This window comes from Bombina bombina, chromosome 4 (assembly GCF_027579735.1).
Source record: "Bombina bombina isolate aBomBom1 chromosome 4, aBomBom1.pri, whole genome shotgun sequence".
Lineage (NCBI taxonomy): Eukaryota > Metazoa > Chordata > Amphibia > Anura > Bombinatoridae > Bombina > Bombina bombina.
In genome coordinates, this window is record NC_069502.1 from 49,194,572 (window position 1) to 49,217,581 (window position 23,010).

At 41.3% G+C, this 23,010-nt stretch overlaps 1 protein-coding gene across 1 annotated transcript in view; it reads right to left on the reverse strand.

The window, feature by feature from the left end:
- Window positions 1–23,010, reverse strand: part of LOC128656839 (sodium-dependent multivitamin transporter) — a 339,096-nt gene that overhangs the window by 45,616 nt on the left and 270,470 nt on the right. Inside the window, exons 12-13 of the mRNA XM_053711005.1 lie at window positions 19,493–19,579; window positions 18,856–19,037 (exon numbers count right to left, since the gene is read on the reverse strand). Coding sequence (XP_053566980.1) covers window positions 18,856–19,037; window positions 19,493–19,579 — 269 coding nt within the window. The remainder of the gene's footprint in view (window positions 1–18,855; window positions 19,038–19,492; window positions 19,580–23,010) is intronic.

The following is a 23,010-nucleotide window of genomic DNA, read 5'->3' on the forward strand; positions in this document are numbered from 1 at the left end:
AAGGAGTATTGGCGCGCTAGATGTACTAGGGGCCTCCTGAGTGGGCAAGACTCGTGTAGACGAAGGAGGGAATGATGCAGTACCATGCTTACTCCCCTCACTTGAGGAATCATCTTGGGCATCATTGTCATTATCACATAAATCACATTTATTTAAATGAATAGGAATTCTGGCTTCCCCACATTCAGAACACAGTCTATCTGGTAGTTCAGACATGTTAAACAGGCATAAACTTGATAACAAAGTACAAAAACGTTTTAAAATAAAACCGTTACTGTCACTTTAAATTTTAAACTGAACACACTTTATTACTGCAATTGCGAAAAAACATGAAGGAATTGTACAAAATTCACCAAATTTTCACCACAGTGTCTTAAAGCCTTAAAAGTATTGCACACCAAATTTGGAAGCTTTAACCCTTAAAATAACGGAACCGGAGCCGTTTTAAACTTTAACCCCTTTACAGTCCCTGGTATCTGCTTTGCTGAGACCCAACCAAGCCCAAAGGGGAATACGATACCAAATGACGCCTTCAGAAAGTCTTTTCTAAGTATCAGAGCTCCTCACACATGCGACTGCATGCCATGCCTCTCAAAAACAAGTGCGCCACACCGGCGCGAAAATGAGGCTCTGCTTATGCTTTGGGAAAGCCCCTAAGGAATAAGGTGTCTAATACAGTGCCTGCCGATATTCTTATATCAAAATACCCAGATAAAATGATTCCTCAAGGCTAAATATGTGTTAATAATGAATCGATTTAGCCCAGAAAAGTCTACAGTCTTAATAAGCCCTTGTGAAGCCCTTATTTATGATCGTAATAAACATGGCTTACCGGATCCCATAGGGAAAATGACAGCTTCCAGCATTACATCGTCTTGTTAGAATGTGTCATACCTCAAGCAGCAAGAGACTGCATACTGTTCCCCCAACTGAAGTTAATAGCTCTCAACAGTCCTGTGTGGAACAGCCATGGATTTTAGTTACGGTTGCTAAAATCATTTTCCTCATACAAACAGAAATCTTCATCTCTTTTCAGTTTCTGAGTAAATAGTACATACCAGCACTATTTCAAAATAACAAACTCTTGATTGAATAATAAAAACTACAGTTAAACACTAAAAAACTCTAAGCCATCTCCGTGGAGATGTTGCCTGTACAACGGCAAAGAGAATGACTGGGGTAGGCGGAGCCTAGGAGGGATCATGTGACCAGCTTTGCTGGGCTCTTTGCCATTTCCTGTTGGGGAGGAGAATATCCCACAAGTAAGGATGACGCCGTGGACCGGACACACCTATGTTGGAGAAATGGGGTTTAAAGCTTCAATTAGTCCCTCAGAAGACTATCAGGACCTCAGGAGAAGTTGCTTGCTGCTTGTAAATGCAGGCCCCTCCTACCTCACTCAATGTTGCTGGGGCCTACACAAAACTAACAAACCCTGCCTGAAAGCCATGTGGGTTATAAACAACCCCAAAGAACCCTCAAGCAAATGTTCCATAAAACAGAAAACGTTACTACCAGACACAAAAACGTTTGTCCAAAATTCACATAAACTGAGTGCCCACAAAAAATTAACCTTTTATGCAAGCTAGTAAAAACCTCTGATAACACTAGGATTACTGCTTACCCTTCCCCTAACGTGGACACTTTCAGCCTTTCTGAGTTAACACAGTCTCTGCAGAAAATATGACTGAACATACCTCATTGCTGTATAGCAAGAAACCGTTCCTCACACTGAGGTTTTCCTGTACTCCTCAGCTTCTGTGGGAACAGCAGTGGACCTTAGATAAAATGCTAAGATCATCATCCTCCAGGCAGAAGTCTTCATCTATGTCCTGCCTGAGAGTAAATAGTACAACACCGTTACCATTTAAAAATAACAAACACTTGATTGAAGATAAAATAAAACTAACAGTTTAACACCTCTTCTTTTTACTCTTCCTGCTTAGAGCCAGCAAAGAGAATGACTGGGGGTGGAGTTAAGGGGGGAGCTATATAGAAAGCTCTGCTGTGGTGCTCTCTTTGCTATTTCCTGTCAGGAAGGACAATATCCCACAAGTTAGGATGAATCCGTGGACTCGGTACATCATGCAAAAGAAATAGCCAGCAGAAGAAACTACACTTCCAGTGCGAGGTAGTGGAGAAGTGATAAAAGCAACATTTGTGATAACCTATTAAATTAATTTCTTTGATGGTGAGAAACCACAAGACATAACCTATGAGAATATTCCCCTCCTGACCACAAGGAGGCGACAAGACACCTTAACACACCAGAGAATTAAATCCATCCCACTTCCAGTGATCCTCAGTAATACATATAGCCAAATATGAGGAAAAAGGAAAAGCAGGAAAAAAATAAAGCAGGGCAAAAACAAAATGTATGCTTACCTGATAAATGTATTTATTTACGGATATGGTGAGTCCACGGCTTCATCATTTACAGTCATTCGATAATCTTGAGAGGTGGAACCTGCCCCTGGGAGGAAAGGTCTTTAATTCCTATTTGTAACCCCGGGACACTATATCCACAGCTCATAGATCTGGGACATCTCGTATCCACGCTTGAGAAAACTGAGATAGACTGACCCCACTAGATCCGATCCCAGATTGGGGGCAAACCGTTCATGATGATTTAGAGTCAGCTGCGGGATTCTTTGATTGCTTCCTCTTGTTACAAGACTGGGAGGGCTTCCAAGAAGACTTGAACTATTCCCTCTTGGAATAGGAGGGGGAAGACTACTCTAGAATTATGAAAATTTAACGAAAATTACTCCTCATGGTCTATTCTTCTTGTCTTGTGGGAGGAAAGACCCTTTTCCACCCGTAATATCAGAAATGTTGTTAGTCCAGGTCCAAACAAGGTCTTACCCTTGTAAGGAATCGCCAGAAGCTTTAGACTTAAAGGAAACATCAGCTCATGAAGATTTCAAACCACAATGCTCTGTGCACTAGCAAAGCAAAACCAGATATTTTGGCTCCAATTTTAATGACCTGCAAGGAAGCGTCAGTAATACAAGAATTGGCCAACTTAAGAGCCTTAATCCTATCTTGGATTTCATCTAAAGGAGTCTCTACCTGAAGAGACTAAGACAAGGCGTCAAACCAATAGGCTGCAGCACTTGTCACAGTGCAAATACACACTGCAAGTTGCAGTGTATGATAAACATACATTTTCTTCAAATAAGCCTCCAGTTTATTGTCCATTGGATCCCTAAGGAGCAGCTGTCCTCAATAGGAATAGTAGTTCTTGTAAAGACAGGAGACAGGGAAAAAGGAATCCCAAGCCTCTCCCCTTACATTGCTATAATCTCTGTGGCACGGTCTGGCACAGGAAAGACCTCCACCAAGAAAGGAGCATCCAAGTATTTATTAAACTTGTCAGATTTCCTAGGATTGGCAGCAGTATTAGAGTAATCAAGAGTAGCCAAAACCTGCTTTAAGAGTACACAGAGGTGCTTAAATCTGAAGGATACAACTTCAGCATCAGATGAAGGAATTATATTGTCCAAATCTGAGATTTCACCTTCAGAGGCTACCGACGTATCTTCCTCATCAGATTTATGAGAAAGGGCAACTTGGGAAGCAGAAGTCGGAACAGAAACCCTACTATCTGAATCTCTAATTTTCCTCTTGCGTTTATCCTGTAGAGTGGCAGCTAATGCCGCAGATACCATAGAGGATACCTGGGCAACAATTTCTGCTTGCAACCCCCCCCCAAAACTCCTCCAGGAGATTAAGAGGAACCGCAGGGAACTGCATGTGACGTACGGAGAGAAAACTATAGCATTGCCTGAAGAGCATCATCCTGAGAGACTGTTGGCTCAGTAACAAAGAATTTGCCTTTATCTTTTAAAGTTCTATCTATGCACAAGGAACAAAATAGCAAGGGCGGAGCTATATGGTTATCCAAACAAAGAGGACACCTGTCCATCCATGGTAACAGTCTCCTGTTCCATGATGCAGGAACAAAAATAACCACTCTTGGAAGTAGCAATACTACTGAGATGCCTAAATGCCCCTACAAGTCCATTGTTGCTTCCCCTCAAACGTATTGTGCCACAATTAAATTTAAAAACAAAAATCCTCTTTTTCTTGGACATCGCTATCCATCAGTGTACTGGCCAACAAAATGAGGTTAACTTTTTCCTCTCCATAAAGGAAGTTAACCCCATGTCTCTAATCGCATGTACCAAAGTGCCTGCAACTGCCTAAAAACGATCCTGAGCTCAGTCCCCAAAGTGATGCAGCCTGTCGTGTCTAAGAGTTAACAACTTCAGTGGCAGCCTCCTTGTCGTACCCCAGAAGACAAAGGCACTTACCTGCAGCTCTACAGCTGTCACGGTATGGAAGGACGCCACTCCTTACAGGGACCTGTGGAAAGAAGAAAGTACAAAGTAAACCTACTCTGGCTTTCTATACCAAGGCAGCAACATGTTCGGAAACGCAGTGAAGCCCACTTCACAAGTTCCTAACAGCTTTAAATCCACCTACTGAAGAGGCCAACATGGAGTACAGCTAGACCCAATCTTGAAGGAAAGATCAGAGTAAACCTACTCTGGCTTTCTAAAATAATAAAATCTTGATTGAAGTGAAAAATATCTTCAGACACCAAAACTTCACCTTCTCTATGCACCAAAGCAAAGAGAATGACTGGGGGTTGTGGGTAGTGGAGTGATACTTCACAGCTTGGCTGTGGTGCACGTTGCCTCCACCTGCTAGCCAGGAGTGATATTCCCAACAGTAAATTATTAAGCAGTGGACTCACCATACCTTAGGAAAGAAACAAGTACTGTCACGAACTGAACAAAAGGACTGCCAAAGAAATTAATTTATCCATCAGGTAAGAATAAATGTTTTAATTCAACAGATGGTGAGCCATCACATGTGGGAATCAACAGCCAAAGGCAACCTCAGAAGAAGCATAAACATCAAATAAAAAAGTGTGCAAAGATGACCAAGGGGTCGATTTATCAAGCTGCGGCAGTTTGATTACCACTGCTTCATAAATACGAACTACAAGTTCTCTTGTGAGAACCTGCAGTAGCAGTCAGGCGAAGGGGTTGATAAATCGACCTCCAAGTAGCTGCTTTACAAATCTAATCAATAGAAGGCTCTCATTAAAGAAAGTCAAGAAGTAACAACTGCTCTAGTGTAATGAGCAGTAATGTGTTCAGGGGGATTTGCCCCCACAACCAAATAAGCCTTGTGAATTAAGGCTTTAAACCAAATTGCTAAAGTAACAGCCAAAGTTTGACACTTGCAAGGCCTAGAAAAATGAAAAAAAGAGAACAAGAAAGTCAGAAATATTTTGTGGCTTCCACATAATATTTAAGAACTCTTGTAACATCAAAGTTGTGAATTAGATGGAATTCTTAGGAGCAGGACAAAAAGAAGGAACAAGTAGTATCTGAATACAACTCTGGGATGAAAAAAAAATACAGTGTGAAGAACAGCATGATGAAAAATCAGAAAAGGAGGTTCGCAAGACAAAGCTGAAAGTTCAGAGACTTTTCTAGCCGAAGAAATTGCTAGAAGAAAAAGTACCTCCCAAGATAAAAGCTGAAGGTAAAAACCATGCATTGGATCAAAAATATAATTTAGGTTTACCTGATAAATTATGTTTTCCTTCCATAAGTCCAAGACTTCATTCCCTACTGTTGGGAAAACTATACCCAAGCTACAGAGGACACTGAATGAATAATGGGAAGGAACATAAAAAAGAGAGGTGGACTGTATAATGAGGGCACCACAGCCTGCAAAACTTTTCTTCCGAAAGCTTTTCTTCAGCCAAAGCAAACCAATCAAACTAGTAAAATTTAGAAAAATTGTGTAAGGAGGGCCCGGTAGCTGCGTTACAAATCTGATTCATTGAGGCTTCGTTCTTAAAAGCCCAAGAGGAAGCCACTGCTCTAGTGGAATGAAAAGTTATCCTCTCAGGAGGCTGTCATTCCGCTGTCTCATAAGCTAAGTGGATGACACTCCTCAACCAGAAAGACAGAGAAGTTGTAGTAGCATCTGCCCAATACCTTTTCCTGTATAGATGAAAGATTGTCTGAATTCCTTAGTAACCTGAAGATAGAACTTCAAGGCACAAACCACATCTAGATTATGCAGCAAACATTCCTTTGAAGGATTAGGACACAAGGAAGGAACAACCATTTCTTGATTAATGTTACAATTTGACACCACCTTAGGGAGGAACCCTAGTTTAGTGCGTAAAACAGCCCTATCGGCATGAAAAAACAGATAAGGGGGATCACATTTCAAAGCAGAAATCACAGAAACTCTGTGCGCAGATGCAATAGCCAAAAAAAAAAAAAAAGAACCTTCCAAGATAAAAATTTAATGTCAACAGTATGCATAGGCTAAAAGGGAGCCTGCTGCAAAACACTAAGAACAAGATTGAGGCAAGATTGAGCCTAGCCAGAGCCTTAACAAAGGACTGCACAACCGGAAGCTCAACCAATCTTTTGTGCAGTAACACCGACAGGGCCGATATATCTGTCCCTTCAGGTAACTAGCAGATAGGCCCTTTTCAAGTCCATGCTGGAGGAAAGCTAAAATTCTGGCAACCTTAACCTTGTGCCAGGAAGAGCCACATTCCTCACACCAGTACAAGTCCTCCACACTTTATGATAGATACGACGAGTAACTGTCTTATTAGCTTGAACCAGAGTGTCGATAACACTCTCAGAGAACCCACTTTTGGTTAAGACTAAGCGTTCAATCGCCACACAGTCAGCCTCAGAGAATCTAGATTTTGATGAACAAAGGGACAAGGTAACCTCCAATGAAGAGATGAGGACATCCCCACCAGATCTGCAAACCACGTCCTTCAAGGTCACGACGGAGCAACCAGAATCACAGATACACGCTCCTGCTTGATGCGAGCCACCACTTGAGGGAGAAGCAGTAATGGAGAATATGAGACTGAACCACTGCCTGAGGATCCCTCGACCCGTACCTGGGTGGCTTGGTATTTAAGGCGGGATGCCATGCGATCTATCTCTGGCGTCCCCCACTCGCTGCATATCTCTGCAAACACCTCGGGGTGAAGGGATTGCCTGCTGAGAAATTCCACTTCCCAGTTGTCCACACCCGGAATGTATATCACTGACAGTGTACATTTATGAGCCTCCGCCCACTCTAGTATCAGAGATACTTCTCTCATCGCCAAGGAACTTCTCGTTCCCCCTTGATAGTTGATATAGGCAACCGAGTTTATATTGTCCGATTGGAATCTGATATACTCGGACGAACCCAGAAGGGGCCAAGCCTTTGAAGATTGCCAGGAGTTCCACAGACCTAGTGCCTTCTTGGCACCCCAAACGGCTCCCTAGCCGGAAAGACTTGTGTCCGTAGTCACAATCTCCCAAGACAATCTAAAAAAACATGTGACTTGGGACAGATGATCTAGAAAGAGCCACCAGGAGAGCGAGTCTCTCAACAGGCTGTCCAGCACAATCTGTTGGGACAGATCTGAATGGTCACCGTTCCATTGTCTCAGCATGCATAGTTGTAAGGGTCTGAGATGAAATCTGGCAAAAGGAATGATGTCCATGCAGGACACCATAAGTTTGATTACTTCCATAAACAACCACTGAGGGTCTCGAGGAGGCCTGTAGGGCAAGCTTGCAACGTCTCTGATCTGTGAGCAATATTCTCATGGATATGGAGTCTATTATAGTTCCCAGGAAATTCACCCTTGTATTTGGTTTGGAGTAAGAGAACTCTTTTCCAAGTTTATCTTCTATCCATGTGATCTAAGAAGACTGAGAATGGACGCTGAATGTTCTTCCGCTAGACGAAAAGATGGTGCCTGCACCAAGATATTTTCCAGGTAAGGCGCTACTGCAATACCTCGTGTTCTGGCAACGGCTAGAGGAGCCCCCAGAACCTTTGTAAATATCCTTGGAGCAGTAGCTAGGCTAAACAGAAGAGCTATGAACTGGAAGTGCTGATCCAGAGAAGCAAACCTCAGGAATGGAAAATGTTCCCTGTGAATCAGGACGTGAAGGTATGCATCCTTCAGGTCTATTATGGTCATAAACTGTCCTTCCTTAATCAGAGGAAGGATTGACCATATTGTCTCCATCTTGAAAGAGGGAACACTAAAACTTTTTTAGGCACTTTAGGGCCAGAACTGGATGAAAAGTTCCCTCCTTCTTTGGAACCATGAAAAGGTTTGAATAAAACCCCAAACCTCTTTCTGCAGTAGGTATTGGCACAATTACTCCTAGAGAGGGAAGATCCTGTACGAAACCTAAGAAGGGAGCCCTCTTTTCTGGTCTTGTCAAAAGACTGGAGAGTAGGAATCTGCCCCTGGGCGGATGAGACTTGAATCCTATCCTGTATCCTTGAGACGCAACCTCCAGGACCCAAGGATCCTGTACATCCTGGAATCAAGCGTCTGAAAAAAGAGACAGTTTGTCCCCTACTCTATCCGATCATGGATCGGGGGCCGCCCCTTCATGACGATTTGTTCTCTACGGGCTGTCTGCTTGTACTTATTCCAGGAGTGAGCGGGCTTCCAAGTACCCTTGGGCTGCTTGGATTTGGAAGAGGACTGCGGTCGTTGTGATTTGTCAGCAGAAAAAAAAAAAAAAAAAAAAAAAAAAAAAAAAAATTAGACAGTTGCCGTCCCTTAGGCTTATTCTTCTTATCTTGCGGTAGGAAGGCACCTTTCCCTCAAGTAACCGTAGAAATAATGGCGTCCAGCCCTGGACCGGATAAAATCTTCTCTTTGAAGGGAAAAGAAAGGAGTCTGGATTTAGAAGTTGTAGTTGCAGACCAAGACTTAAACCAGAGAGCCCGGCGGGCTAGAACCGCAAAGCCAGCAGCCTTTGAATATATGCGAATAATTTGCATATTCGCATCACAGATGAAAGATTTAGCAATTTTCAATGCCTTAATTCTCTACTGAATATCCTCAAGGGGAGTCTCCACCTCAATGAGCTCCGACAGAGTGTCGCACCAGTAGGTAGCTGCTCTGGCAACCGTGATTATCCACAAATTTAATTGAGAGTCAGAAACCGGGAATTTTTTAAAAGTAGACGAGGGGAAAAAAAGAAGTTCCTAATCTTCCCCATTCGTTACTAATAATGTTGGCGATCTTAACTGGCTCAGGAAAAGTCAGATGGACCTTCCTATCTTCGTAAACCCTGTTAAATTTAGCGATCTTAGGCTCCTCAGGGAGTGTAGCCTCTGGAACCTCTAGTGTAGACAGAACCTCCTTTAATAAAACACGCCGATGCTCAATTTTAAATCTAAAGGAGGGTTCCTCCACTGAAGGAGATTTAATAACTGAAGTCTCCGACACAAAAAGTTCACCCTCTGAAGCTACAGAGGTTAACTCATCCTCGGATAGCTGGGATATAGTAGCTAAATCCGACAAATATTTAGATGACTCAAGGTCAGGAGAACTATGTATAACCTTTCTCTTGCTTTTGTTAGAGCAAGGTAAGGCACTCAAGGCCGCAGACACCGCCGATTGTAACTGCACGGTAAAGTCCGCTAGAAGATGGAGGATTAGTTGAGCCGCAGGGAACTGCATGTGGAGCGGGTAATGTAGAGAGGATAGTAATTTCTCGGGACCCAGATTCCTGAAAAGTAGACAGCTCAGAAGGGACAATAGCACTGAGTATTAGCAGGCTTGTCTCCCTTCTTAGACTTTAGAACAGTGTTTAGGCAACTGGAACAAAATTGAGCAGGTGGGCAAACTACAGCCTCCTCACAATATAAACAGGAATTATTAATCAGTACAGAAGGAATGGAACCTTCTAATGTAGTATCAGAGTCCTCCATAGCTTTGTATATACACACAGAAGGACAATAAAAAAGTAACGTTTTTATTTAAAAACGGCACCTTAATACTCCCAATGGCTGGGGCCCTCACCACCTCCTAGACTCAGACGGCTTACAGTGAAACACACTCCTCAGGAGTGATATCTGCAGCAGGATCTTAGGAAAAGAAAAAGAACGCACCCGGTCACGTGGTACGTAAGACAGGACTTCCCCTGCTATGAAAAAGGGTACCAAACTATTATGAGCTGCACAACACTTCAAAAAACATAATTTATGCTTACCTGATAAATGTATTTATTTCCAGATATAGTGAGTCCATGGAATCATCAATTACTAGTGGAAATATCACTCCTGGCCAGCAGGAGGCAGCAAAGAGCACCACAGCAAAGCTGTTAAATATCACTCCCTTACCCATAACCTCCAGTCATTCAACCAGAAGCAAAGGAGAAAGAAAGTAACAAAGGTGCAGAGGTGCCTGAGGTTTATATAAAAATAAATTGTTTTGAAAATAAAGGGCGGGCCGTGGATTCACTATATCCGGAAAAAAAATAATTTATCAGGTAAGCATAAATTAAGTTTTCTTTCCTAAGATAGTGAGTCCACGGAATCATCAATTACTAGTGGGAATCAATACCCAAGCTAGAAGACACAGATGATTAGGGAGGGACAAGACAGTTAACCTTAAACAGAGGCACCACTGCATGAAGAACCTTTCTCCCAAAAGAAGCCTCAGCTGAAGCAAACGTATCAAACTTATAAAATTTAGAAAAAGCATGTAGACCAAGACCAAGTGGCAGCTTTGCAAATCTGTTCCACAGAAGCTCCATTTTTGAAGGCCCACAAAGAAGAAACAGCTCTTGTGGAATAAGCCGTGATTCTCTTAGGAGGCTGCTGTCCAGCAGTCTCGTATGCCAAACAAATAATACTCCTCAGCCAAAAAGAAAGAGAAATAGCCGTAGATTTCAAACCCTTGCGTTTCCTAGAAAACACAAGAAACAAAGAAGAAGACTAATGAAATTCCTTAGTCGCCTGGAAAAAAATATTTAAACGCACGAACCACATCCAAGTTGTGCAACAAACGCTCCTTATGAGAAGAAGGATTAGGACACAAAGAAGAAACAACAATCTCGATTAATATACCGATCCGAAACCACTTTGGAAGGAACCCTAAGGCAGTACGCAGGACTACCTTATCAGAATGAAAAATAAGGTAACGAGATTCACACTGTAGTGCTGAAAACTCAAACTCTTTAAACCAAAGAAATGGCAACCAAAAACAAAACCTTCCAGGATAACATCTTAATATCCAACGTGCATAGGCTCAAACGGAGCCTGTTGAAAAACTCTAAAAACCAAATTAATACTCCAAGGAGGAGTAGCAAACTTAAACGTAGGCCGGAATCTAACCAAGACCTAACAAAACTGACTGCAAATCTGGCACTTCCGCCAGATGCTTGTGCAACAAAATAGATAAAAGAAATTTTACCCTTAAGGGTACTTACAGCTAAACCCTTCTCCAGACCTTTCTGGAGAAAAGACAAAACCTAGGAATCCTAACTTTAGATTCACACCAAAAAAAGATATTTACGCCATATCTTATAAAAATTTTTTACCCGTAACAGGCTTGCGAGCCTGAATCATAGTCTCAATAACCGACTATGCAAACCCACGCTTGGATAAAAACAAGTGTTCAATCTCAAGCATTCAGCTTCAAAGAAACAAGATATGTATGAAGAAAGGGACCCTGAAGTAGAAGGTCCTTCCTTAACGGAAGGCTCCAAGGTGGAAGAGATAACATCACAGGATCGGCATACCAAATTCTGAGAGGCCATACCAGAGCAATGAGAATCACTGACGCCCTCTCCTGACTGAATCAAACAATGACTCATAGAAGGAGAGCGAACGGAGGAAACGCATTCTAAACCGAAGTTCCAAGAAACTGACAGTGCGTCTATTAACACAGCCCGAGGATCTCTTGATCTCGACCCGTACCTCTGCATTCTGACGAGATGCCATAATAACCAGATCCAGCTGCCCCCACTTGAGAACCAAGATGGCAAACACCTCCAGGTGAAGATACCACTCCCCTGGATGAAAACGTCTATCTGCTCAGAAAATCCGATTCCCAATTGTCCACCCCTGGAATGTGGATCGCAGACAGACAGCAATTGTGGGTTTCTGCCCACTGAACAATCCTGGCTACCTCTGTCATGGCTAAGGAACTCCAAGTTCCTCCCTGATGATTGATGTAAGCCACTAACATGGCCGAGTGAAACCTGATAAACTGAGATGAAGCTGAGGCCAAACTAGAAGAGCATAGAAGACTGCACTCAGCTCTAAATGTTAATGTTAAGAAGCGATACTTCCTGAGTCCATAGATCCTGAGCCTTAAAAAAGACCCAGACAGCTACCCATCCAAGCAGGCTGGCATCTGTGGTTACAATTACCCAGGAAGGTCTGCGAAAGCAGGTTCCCTGGGAGAGGTGTACCTGAGAAATCCACCCAGAAGAGAATCTCTTGTCTCCTGATCCAGAACAATTCGCGGAGACAGATCCGCATAATCCCCGTTCCATTGTCTGAACATATATAACTGCAGAGACCAGAGATGGAACCGAGCAACGGAATGATGTCCATAGCTGACACCATCAGACCAATAACCTCCATACAGTGAGCCACTGACGGCCGAGGAGAAAACTGAAGGGCAAGAGAAGAGTTGAAGATCTTTGTCCTTCTGGCTACTGTCAGAAAGATCTTTATTTCTAGAGAATCCATTATGGTTCCCAAGAAAAACCCTTGTAAAGGAAACCAAGAAACTCTTTCCTAAATTCACCTTCCATCCGTGGGAGCACAGAAAAGAAAACAACTCCATGTAGGAGTTTGCTTGTTGAAAAGATGACGCCTGAACCAGAATATTGTCCAGATAAGGCGCCACTGCAACACCCCGCAACCGGAGAACTGCCAACAACGCACCCAGAATCTTTGAGAAATTCTGAGAGTCGTTGCCAGGCCAAAAGGAAGGGCCACAAACTAAAAATGTTTGTCTAGGAACGCAAACCTCAGAATCTTAAAATAATCTTTGTGGATGGGAATATGTATATATGCATCCCTTAAACCACAGTAGTCATAAACTGACCAACCAGAGGAAGAATGGAACAAATAGTGTCCAACTTGAAAGACGGAACTTTGAGAAACTCGTTAACGCACTTGAGATCTAGAATAGGTCTGAAAGTTCCCTCTTTGTTAGGGAACTGCGAACAGATTGGAAAAAAATCCCAAACTCTGTTCCTGAATAAGAAACAGGAACTATCCTGAACATATGTTTTAAGTATGCCCCTCTTCCGTGGGACACTACATCCACTGCCCAGGAATCAAAAAATATACCAAACCCAAGCCTGAGCAAACAGGGAAGGTCTGCCCCCACAGGTTCTGCTCCCAGACCAGGGGCAGACCCTTCACGCTGACTTTGAGTCAGAGACAGGCTTCTTAAACTGCTTCCCCCTGTTCCAAGCCTGATTGGATTTCCAGAAAATATCTGGACTGTTCCTGCTTAGCAGAGGAAGATTTGCCTGAAAAGATTTGAAAGGAACTAAAATTAATTTGGTGACCCTTAGCCTTATTTCACTTATCCTGAGGGAGAGACTAACCCATACCTCCTGAAATATCAGAAATAATCATAGCTAAGCCTGGCCCAAACAAAGCCTTACCCTTGTTAGGAATAGACAAAAGTTTGGATTTAGATGACACATCCACAGACCAGGACTTTAACCATAAAGTCCTGCGAACCAGAATAACAAAACCAGAAAAATTTGCATAAAATTCAATGCAATTCTTCATCTTAGAAAGGCTAGTTGTGTTCAAGCAGCCACCCAAAAGCTGGATTTGAACACAGAACCTTCTGCCCTCAATACTGCAACGCCAACCACTAGGACACGGCAGACTGCTTTGCAACCTAATGCCCTGCAAAGAAGCATACATGATAAAGGAATTAGCTAATTTAAGAGCCTTAATCCTATCCTGGATTTCATCCATAGGTGCAGACGTCTGAAAAGAATCAGACAAAACTTCAAACCAATATGCTGCCACACTAGTGACGGTAGCAATACACACCGCAAGCTGCCATTCCAGACCCAGGTGAACATAAATCCTTTTAAGCAATGCCTCCAACTTTATATCCATAAGATCTTTAAAGAAACAGCCATCTTCAATAGGAATAGTGGACCTTTAGTCAACTTGGAAATCGCTCCTTCCACCTTGGAAACTTTATGCCAAGACTCCTAAACAGAGTCTGCAATTGGAAACATTTACTTAAAAATGGGAGAAGAGGAAAAAGGAACCCCAGGCTTCTCCCACTCCCGTGCAATATTCTCAGAAGCACGGTCAGGTACAGGAAAAACCTCCACCTCTGAGGGAACATCAAAATACTTGTTCAGCTTACTAGATTTCTTTGGAGGAACTACTAGCGTAGTATCAGATATCCAAAATAGCCAAAACCCCCTTAAGCAGCGCCCGGAGGTGCTAAAGCCTAAACCTGAAAATAACCACTTCAGAAACAGAGTATGAAACTTCCCCCTCAGACGCCATGGAAGAATCTTCCCGTTCAGACCTATAGGAAGAAACGTTCAACATAGCTATACCTAATTCAGATACATTCCTCCCTGAATCCTTATATCTCCTTTTACGCTTTCCCTGAAACGCAGAAAAAAAACGCCAGGGCATGAGTTACCGCATATCTGGGTAGCAATGTCCTGCAAGGAAACTCCAACCAGAGTTGAAACACTGGGCACTGCATGAAATGACACTGAATTATGGGATGCATGAGGAAAAAGCTGCGGATTATCCTGAACAGGAAACCCCTGAACAGCATCCACCTTAGCTAATGATGGCTCAGAAAGACAAATCTTATCTCTATACTGTAAAGCCCTTTCAATACATGACGAGCAAAAAAACAAACAAAAAAAAAACTTTTCTTTTTAAGCTAAAACTCACCTTCAGGCAGCCTACTAACCTCAACAGAACTTGCTGAGGTGCTTACCTGACCCCCTGAAACAGGAAAAAACTCCTGTACAATCCGGACCCAGCAACCTTTGAATGGAAATGCAAACCGCAACAAAAAGCAGCCCTTAGCTCCCAAAGAACCTCCACACACCGGACAAAGAAGGAAGTGATCCGGAAAAGCACCAAACATAACTGAGCCTCAGAATAAGCCCCTCCCATTCGTGGGTGTCAAAAAGCCCAGCTGGTTTAAAAACAACACAGAGCCTCTCCTAAGTGTGACACAGTGCCCAAATACTGCCCAAACACAAACCCACACAGGTTTATCAGTCCCTGAACCCATCAAAGTGCCAAACTCTCTTTAAATAAAGAAAATAAAAACCGGCACTTACCTGAGTCAAATCTGCCCGGCAGCAGGGCAGTTTACAGATATGGAAAGGCTTCCTCCCCCCATAGACCCGTGGAACAAATGAAGGACTGACTAAACGTAAACAGGCATTCAGGATAGGGCAGCATAAAACATGGAAGGCACAGTGAAATTAAAAATCCCACCAGTTTCCAAGTGCTTAAAAGCCACTACAGCTCTACTGAAGACCGATTTGGAAAACAGCTAGACCTGCTGGCCAGGAGTGATATTCCAACTAGTACTTGATTCCGTGGACTCACTATATTTTAGGAAAGAAACAAAAGTTAAACCTGTTTGTTCCAAACCAAAAAACACAGCCTATGAGCCTAAAAACTCTCACATTAAGCAGATATAAATCCCCAAACTGTTCTAATAATATTGCAGGAGGAGATATTAACCCTTGATCCTATCAAGGTATAAAGGAGCCACACTGTGACCCTGTACAGCGTTTTACAATGTATATATAAAAAACGGTCTTACCCTCCAGGATCTATGCTGTGGAACAGGCACAGCATCTCAAGTGTGACAGTCTTGCAGCAGCGTTTCTGACATGGACTTGAGTGTATAGCAGCAAGCAGTGAAAATCGTCAACACCAATGGATCAGGAGCGGTTAGCGACAGTCTGGATGGTTTTGCAGAAGAAATTTCCCTGCATCTCCAGACTAACTTTCATCAATACTCTCACTGAGAAGTTGACATGATTACTTAAAACTCCAGTCCTTATTCAAAGGGAACATACCCATACAGGACTATCCAAATCTTCAGAGACTTCTCTGCCAACTCCAATAGTGACAAAAGGCAATGAATAACTGGGGGATAGCGGAAGTGGGATGGATATTTAAGCCTTTAGCTGGGTTGTCTTTGCCTACTTCTGGTGGCCAGGTGTTGCATTTCCCAACAATAAGTAATTAAGCCTTGGACTCTCCCTGCCTTATGGAAGGAAAGGAGGGGTTTGAAGACCCCTAAAACCAGATTCAGATTCCAAGGAGGAGAAACTGGACAAATAACTGGTTTTATTCTAATCAGAGCCTAAACAAATACCCAAAAGTCAGTAATTTTATCAATCACCTTATTAAGCAAAACAGAAAGAACAGAAATATAAGCTTTCAAAGAACTGGCTGATAGACCTCAATAACTGCAGGAACTCAAGAACTCTCGGAATTCTAAAAGAATTCCAATGGTAAATTTTGCGAGCACACCACACAAAAAAGGGTTTCCAATCCTTATGATAAATATGCCTGGAACAGGTTTCCTAGCCTGAATCATGGTATCAATAACCAAATTAGAAAACCTCTGACAGAATTAAGAGGAACACTAAAAACTTTCATGATTCAGAAAAAGAATGCAGTTTTAAGACTTTCGAATTTACCTCTATTAACAAATGTTTCACAATCATTTTTATATACACACTTCAAGTTAATAGGGTATATGTATAATCGTCTGATTGGCTGATGGCCATCACATGATACAGGGGCCAGGCAATGGGGGAAAAGTACATTTGTCAGAAACAAAATATGTTTATTTAAAATTCAAAGTGTTATTGCCATTGTCTTAAGCACTTGTTAAGCAATTCTACAGTATTTAGTGGTCTTTTCAGCATTTAATAGCCATTCTGTCAAATTCAGATTTGAGATCTTGATAAAAGTAATTGCCTTGAGAGAGAAGAGCCTTTCTTAGAGTAAACATGCAACACGGCATGAGTCTACTGCACCAGATCTGCAAACCAAAGCCTCAAGGGTCACGTTGAAGCAATCAGAATTGCTAAGGTTTGTTTTTGTTTGATTCTGATTATTACCTTGGATAGCAATACAAACTGAGGATTCAGGAAATATAAAAAATCAGGTTGCATGACCAAGGAATCACTAGGGCATTTAACGGACTTGCCCGAGAGTCTCAAGAACTGGCACAAAACTGAGATCTTTCTGGCAGACCCCAATGTCTCACAATTTGGTCAAACACTTCCATTCCCCTAGGTGCAAAAAGTCTGCCTCTCAATTGTCCACATCTGGAATATGAATTTCAGAAATCTTGCAATAATTGTGTTCTGCTCAACTGATGATGTAGGAAGCTTCCCTCATTGCTAAGGGACTATGAGTTCCTCCCTGATGATTGACATAAGCCACTGAATTGACATTGTCGGATTGGAATCTCGGGGGGAAAAAATGAGTCTGAGGTCAGGCCAACTCTTGAGAACCTTGCTGATTGCATAGAGTTCCAAAACATTTATGGATAACCTCACCTCCTGAGGAGAACAAACTCCCTGTGCTCTCCGAAACCCTCAGACTGTACCTCAACCTAGCAGGTTGGCATCTGTGGAAATTACAATTCATACTGGATAAAGAAAGAGGCTCCCTGAACCAGAGGCTAGTCTGCCTTCTGCCATTCCTCACAAAATTATTTCAGAAACTGAATCAGGGATGGAAAAGAGGAAGGCTGCTTTGGAGCAGTGTTAAAAAAATATTTTATCAATCCTCTTAACAGGTTACTTGACTGTAAATCTAAAGCAATTAAACACTTTCCACAATAATACATGAAGGTGCTCAAGCCTGAAATTAAAGGACACATCCAGCAGCAGGGTGCTGGCACACTGAGGATTCTCTTTCTGAAAATAATTTCTTTGAATAAATGGGTAACTTAGAATGACCATTCCTAAGGGAAGTACCTGAAGATCTAAAGGTCAAATCATTGCAAGCATCTGCATTTATCAGTTGAAGGCAAACAAGTAAAAGTCTCACTAATAGCAGACTGTATATTATTATCTAAGTTTTGGAGAAAGTTCAAATGAATTGTCTGGGGAGCCTCTTTGATATGGTATAAACTATTGCACACTCTGAAGCTCAGAAAACCCTCTTTAGGATTAGCAATAGACTCAGCACATAAGGTACAGAGATGAACAGGGACACACCTGAGAATCCTTACAAAGAAAACACAAACTGGAAGGGATTAAAGCAACAGAGGATCTCCCTTCTAGATGATCAGACGGTGGACCAAAGGCCCGAGCTGCACCAGTTTCTTCCATAGTATTAATAAGGAATCATGAAAAAACTGCTAGTATAAGGTGTATGGTCCACATACTATGTGAATCATGTGTACGGGTTTATACTAATAGATGGTGGGCATGTAAGGTGCAGGTATTTACCACTCAGCACATTTGTCCACTGGGTTCATCTCAGCAACTTGATTCCAGTAGATGAGCCCATTCTAAACAGTGTGAGCACAATGTCAAGGATCTGAATTAGTTACAGCATCTACATCCCAGGGGATTGGTGGACAAGTCCACATTTCTCCTGGGAGGTTAGGCAACATTTCTCAAGGAGAAAAGACCTTTCACTGCCTGGCTGATAATTCCTCTGCCACTCTGATCATGAAACGTGGGAGGGATTTAAAGCTGGTGTGTTGGGGTGTCTGGTCTCCTCCTAGTGGTCAGGGGGGCAATATTCCCACATGACATTTCTAGTAAGGGGTAATGATGAGCACAGTTCTAGACGTCAGAACCAAACTTTTGTGAAAGCAAATCTTTATTGATGGAATCACACCGTTGGATACAACAAGGAAGTAAATATGAAGTTCAACAAAATGTAACTTTGATAATGATACAAAAATTGTTCTTTGTTAAAGACTAAATTCCTTAAAAGAAATAAACCCAGTTCACTTACCTCTTTTTGGCAGCTGGTGTGGTCAGCACTGTGGTCATAACTGCAGTAGTGAGATTACCAAACTGGGGGATACTGGTGGTGTTTAGCAGCGGAGCAGAGACAGACTGCATCCTAGACACAAAGCTACCAATGCCGATCCAGAAGGCCATAACAAGTCCTACGACAAGGCCGCTAATGGCTCCCTGGGTGCAGAGCAAAAGGGTTAAAAAAAAACAACTCACAAAGCAAATAACAGGTATTGAAAGTAGAACAAAGATTCATGCACAAGTTTTAAAAAGTTTTTGCACTATTTTAATTGAGTTATTTAAATATATAAGACCAGAAACAATTAACATTCCATGCAAAAACAATGTACAGATAAGAATCACTTTAAGATCTTCAGATAAATGTTTTAAAGGCACACACTTCATATAACATGCACAATTGCATACAACTTCCAGTCTGCTTCTATTATGAATTTTGCCTATTGTTATCCTTTGTAGAAAATTCATTTCCTTGACAACATACGGAGGTAAGCTCAGAAGCGTGCCATAGATATGTACATATAAATTCAACAACTTTTTACAGATATGCTGCTTCCCTCTCAAAAGATATAGCATTTCAGGAACATGCCCCTTAAAGGGATGTTTGAACTCACAGCTGAATTGGTGAAGGGGAAAAAAAATCCAAGGCAAAAGATTCCGAGTAGCGGTCCTCCAACCATGCCAAAAATACTGAGTGCCGCCTGTTGGGGGGGAAAAATAAAAAATATTAAAATTTGCAGATTTCTCCTTCTGTTCAGTTTCTTTGCATCTAGTATAAATTAAACAACCCAGCAATGTAGGAAACATAAAATTTCTAAACTAAAGTCCTTTATTGAAGTATACAATCAACAAAATCATCCACTGGGAACAAAAGCATAGCAGCGTGCTAACCAGAAATATCCTGTGTTTTATACCAAAAGTCACTTTGTCAGGGAAGCAATACATCCTCTCAACGTACCAGCAATTATTGTATAAAAGGAGTACACACGCAATCCTAATAAAGTCTTAATGTGCAAGCCCACTTTGTAAAATCTATGAAATCAGTAATACTAAAAACCAGTGTAATCATAAAAAGTATAATAAAGTTTGCGCAAGATCCGAAACGCGTAAGATCCAGCTTATACTCACCTCACACTGATGTCTTCATGATGTTTTTAATCTTATGGAATAAAGTTTACCTTTTAATGAATTTGGGAGCCTACATCCAAATTTATTTTTTTGCAAGTATATAAAGTGTTTGGTAAATACAGACTGGTAATAGAATGCTGGTAAATACAGACTGGTAATAGTATGCTGGTAAATACAGACTGGTAATAGTATGCTGGTAAATTGGAGCTCCTAATTTGTTAGCATCATTTATTTACAGTATATAACACCACAAACTTCTGTAGCATTGGGTACAATTAGTAGGTAGTAAAACAGCTTAGAATTAAAAATGTACAACCATAGAAAGAAAACACATGTAAAGATACCATTAATGGACAAGAGAAAAAAAAAGAAAGAAAAAAGTTGTGTTAAAAATGTAAATGGTAAATAGCACCACTTTACATACAACATCACATACAGTATATGGATATAAAAGTTACCTGTTTAATTGTGCTTATTGACGTGAAAAATGAGTTATGAAGTGCAAAGTTAAAAATGACAGGTAGTAAGTGCCAAAAAAAAAATACACTGCAGATTATAATTCATAAAGGGACACAATATCCATTTATTTCATGATTCATGTAGAGCAAACAACTCCAATTTAATTGTATTATCTAAATTTGCTTCATTCTCTTGGCATCCTTTGTTGAAAAAGCATACCTAGGTAGGCTAAGAAGCAACAATGTACTACTGGGAGCTAGCTGCACATATGTATCTTGCAATTAGTTCATCAATGTGTTCAGCTAGCTCCCAGTAGTGCATTGCTGCTTCTTCAACAAAAGGATACCAAGAGAATTTAGCAAATTTTGTGAAAGGGGATGCGGTGTTAAAAAGAAATAATGTAACAAAAAAAAGTAATCAACAAAATAATGGAATGTGTGTAAAGGAAGTAAAGAGAGGGTGAGAGAATGAGGGAATTGTGAAAAAATAGAAAAAAAAAACATAATTTATGTAAGAACTTACCTGATAAATTCATTTCTTTCATATTAGCAAGAGTCCATGAGCTAGTGACGTATGGGATATACATTCCTACCAGTAGGGGCAAAGTTTCCCAAACCTTAAAATGCCTATAAATACACCCCTCACCACACCCACAAATCAGTTTAACGAATAGCCAAGAAGTGGGGTGATAAGAAAAAAGTGCGAAAGCATAAAAAATAAGGAATTGGAATAATTGTGCTTTATACAACAAAATCATAACCACCACAAAAAAAGGGTGGGCCTCATGGACTCTTGCTAATATGAAAGAAATGAATTTATCAGGTAAGTTCTTACATAAATTATGTTTTCTTTCATGTAATTAGCAAGAGTCCATGAGCTAGTGACGTATGGGATAATGACTACCCAAGATGTGGATCTTTCCACGCAAGAGTCACTAGAGAGGGAGGGATAAAATAAAGACAGCCAATTCCTGCTGAAAATAATCCACACCCAAAATAAAGTTTAATGAAAACATAAGCAGAAGATTCAAACTGAAACCACTGCCTGAAGTACTTTTCTACCAAAAACTGCTTCAGAAGAAGAAAACACATCAAAATGGTAGAATTTAGTAAAAGTATGCAAAGAGGACCAAGTTGCTGCTTTGCAAATCTGATCAACCGAAGCTTCATTCCTAAACGCCCAGGAAGTAGAAACTGACCTAGTAGAATAAGCTGTAATCCTTCGAGGCGGAGTTTTACCCGACTCGACATAGGCATGATGAAATAAAGATTTCAACCAAGATGCCAAAGAAATGGCAGAAGCTTTCTGGCCTTTTCTAGAACCGGAAAAGATGACAAATAGACTAGAAGTCTTTTGGAAAGACTTAGTAGCTTCAACATAATAATACAAAGCTCTAACAGCATCCAAAGAATGCAATGATTTCTCCTTAGAATTCATAGGATTAGGACATAATGAAGGAACCACAATTTCTCTACTAATGTTGTTAGAATTCACAACCTTAGGTAAAAAATTCAAAAGAAGTTTGCAGCACCGCCTTATCCTGATGAAAAATCAGAAAAGGAGACTCACAAGAAAGAGCAGATAATTGAGAGACTCTTCTGGCAGAAGAGATGGCCAAAAGAAACAAAACTTTCCAAGAAAGTAATTTAATGACCAAAGAATACATGGGTTCAAAAGGAGGAGCTTGAAGAGCCCCCAGAACCAAATACAAACTCCAAGGAGGAGAAATTGACTTAATGACAGGTTTTATACGAACCAAAGCTTGTACAAAACAATGAATATCAGGAAGATTAGCAATCTTTCTGTGAAAAAGAACAGAAAGAGCAGAGATTTGTCCTTTCAAGGAACTTGCGGACAAACCTTTATCTAAACCATCCTGAAGAAACTGAAAAATTCTCGGTATTCAAAAAGAATGCCAAGACAAATGATGAGAAAGACACTAAGAAATATTAGTCTTCCAGACTCTATAATATATCTCTCTAGATACAGATTTACGAGCCTGTCACATAGTATTAATCACAGAGTCAGAGAAACCTCTTTGACCAAGAATCAAGCGTTCAAACTCCATTCCTTAAAATATAAGGATTTGAGATCCTGATGGAAGAAAGGACCTTGCGACAGAAGGTCTGGTCTTAACGGAAGAGTCCACAGCTGGCAAGAGGCCATCCGGACAAGATCCGCATACCAAAACCTGTGAGGCCATGCTGGAGCTACCAGCAGGACAAACGAGCATTCCTTAGAATCTTGGAGAATACTCTTGGAAGAAGAACTAGAGGCGGAAAGATATAGGCAGGATGATACTTCCAAGGAAGTGATAATGCATCCACTGCCTCCGCCAGAGGATCCCGGGATCTGGACAGATACCAGGGAAGTTTCTTGTTTAGATGAGAAGCCATCAGATCTATTTCTGGAAGTTCCCACATTTGAACAATCTGAAGAAATACATCTGGGTGAAGAGACCATTCGCCCGGATGCAACGTTTGGCGACTGAGATAATCCGCTTCCCAATTGTCTATACCTGGGATATGAACCGCAGAGATTAGAC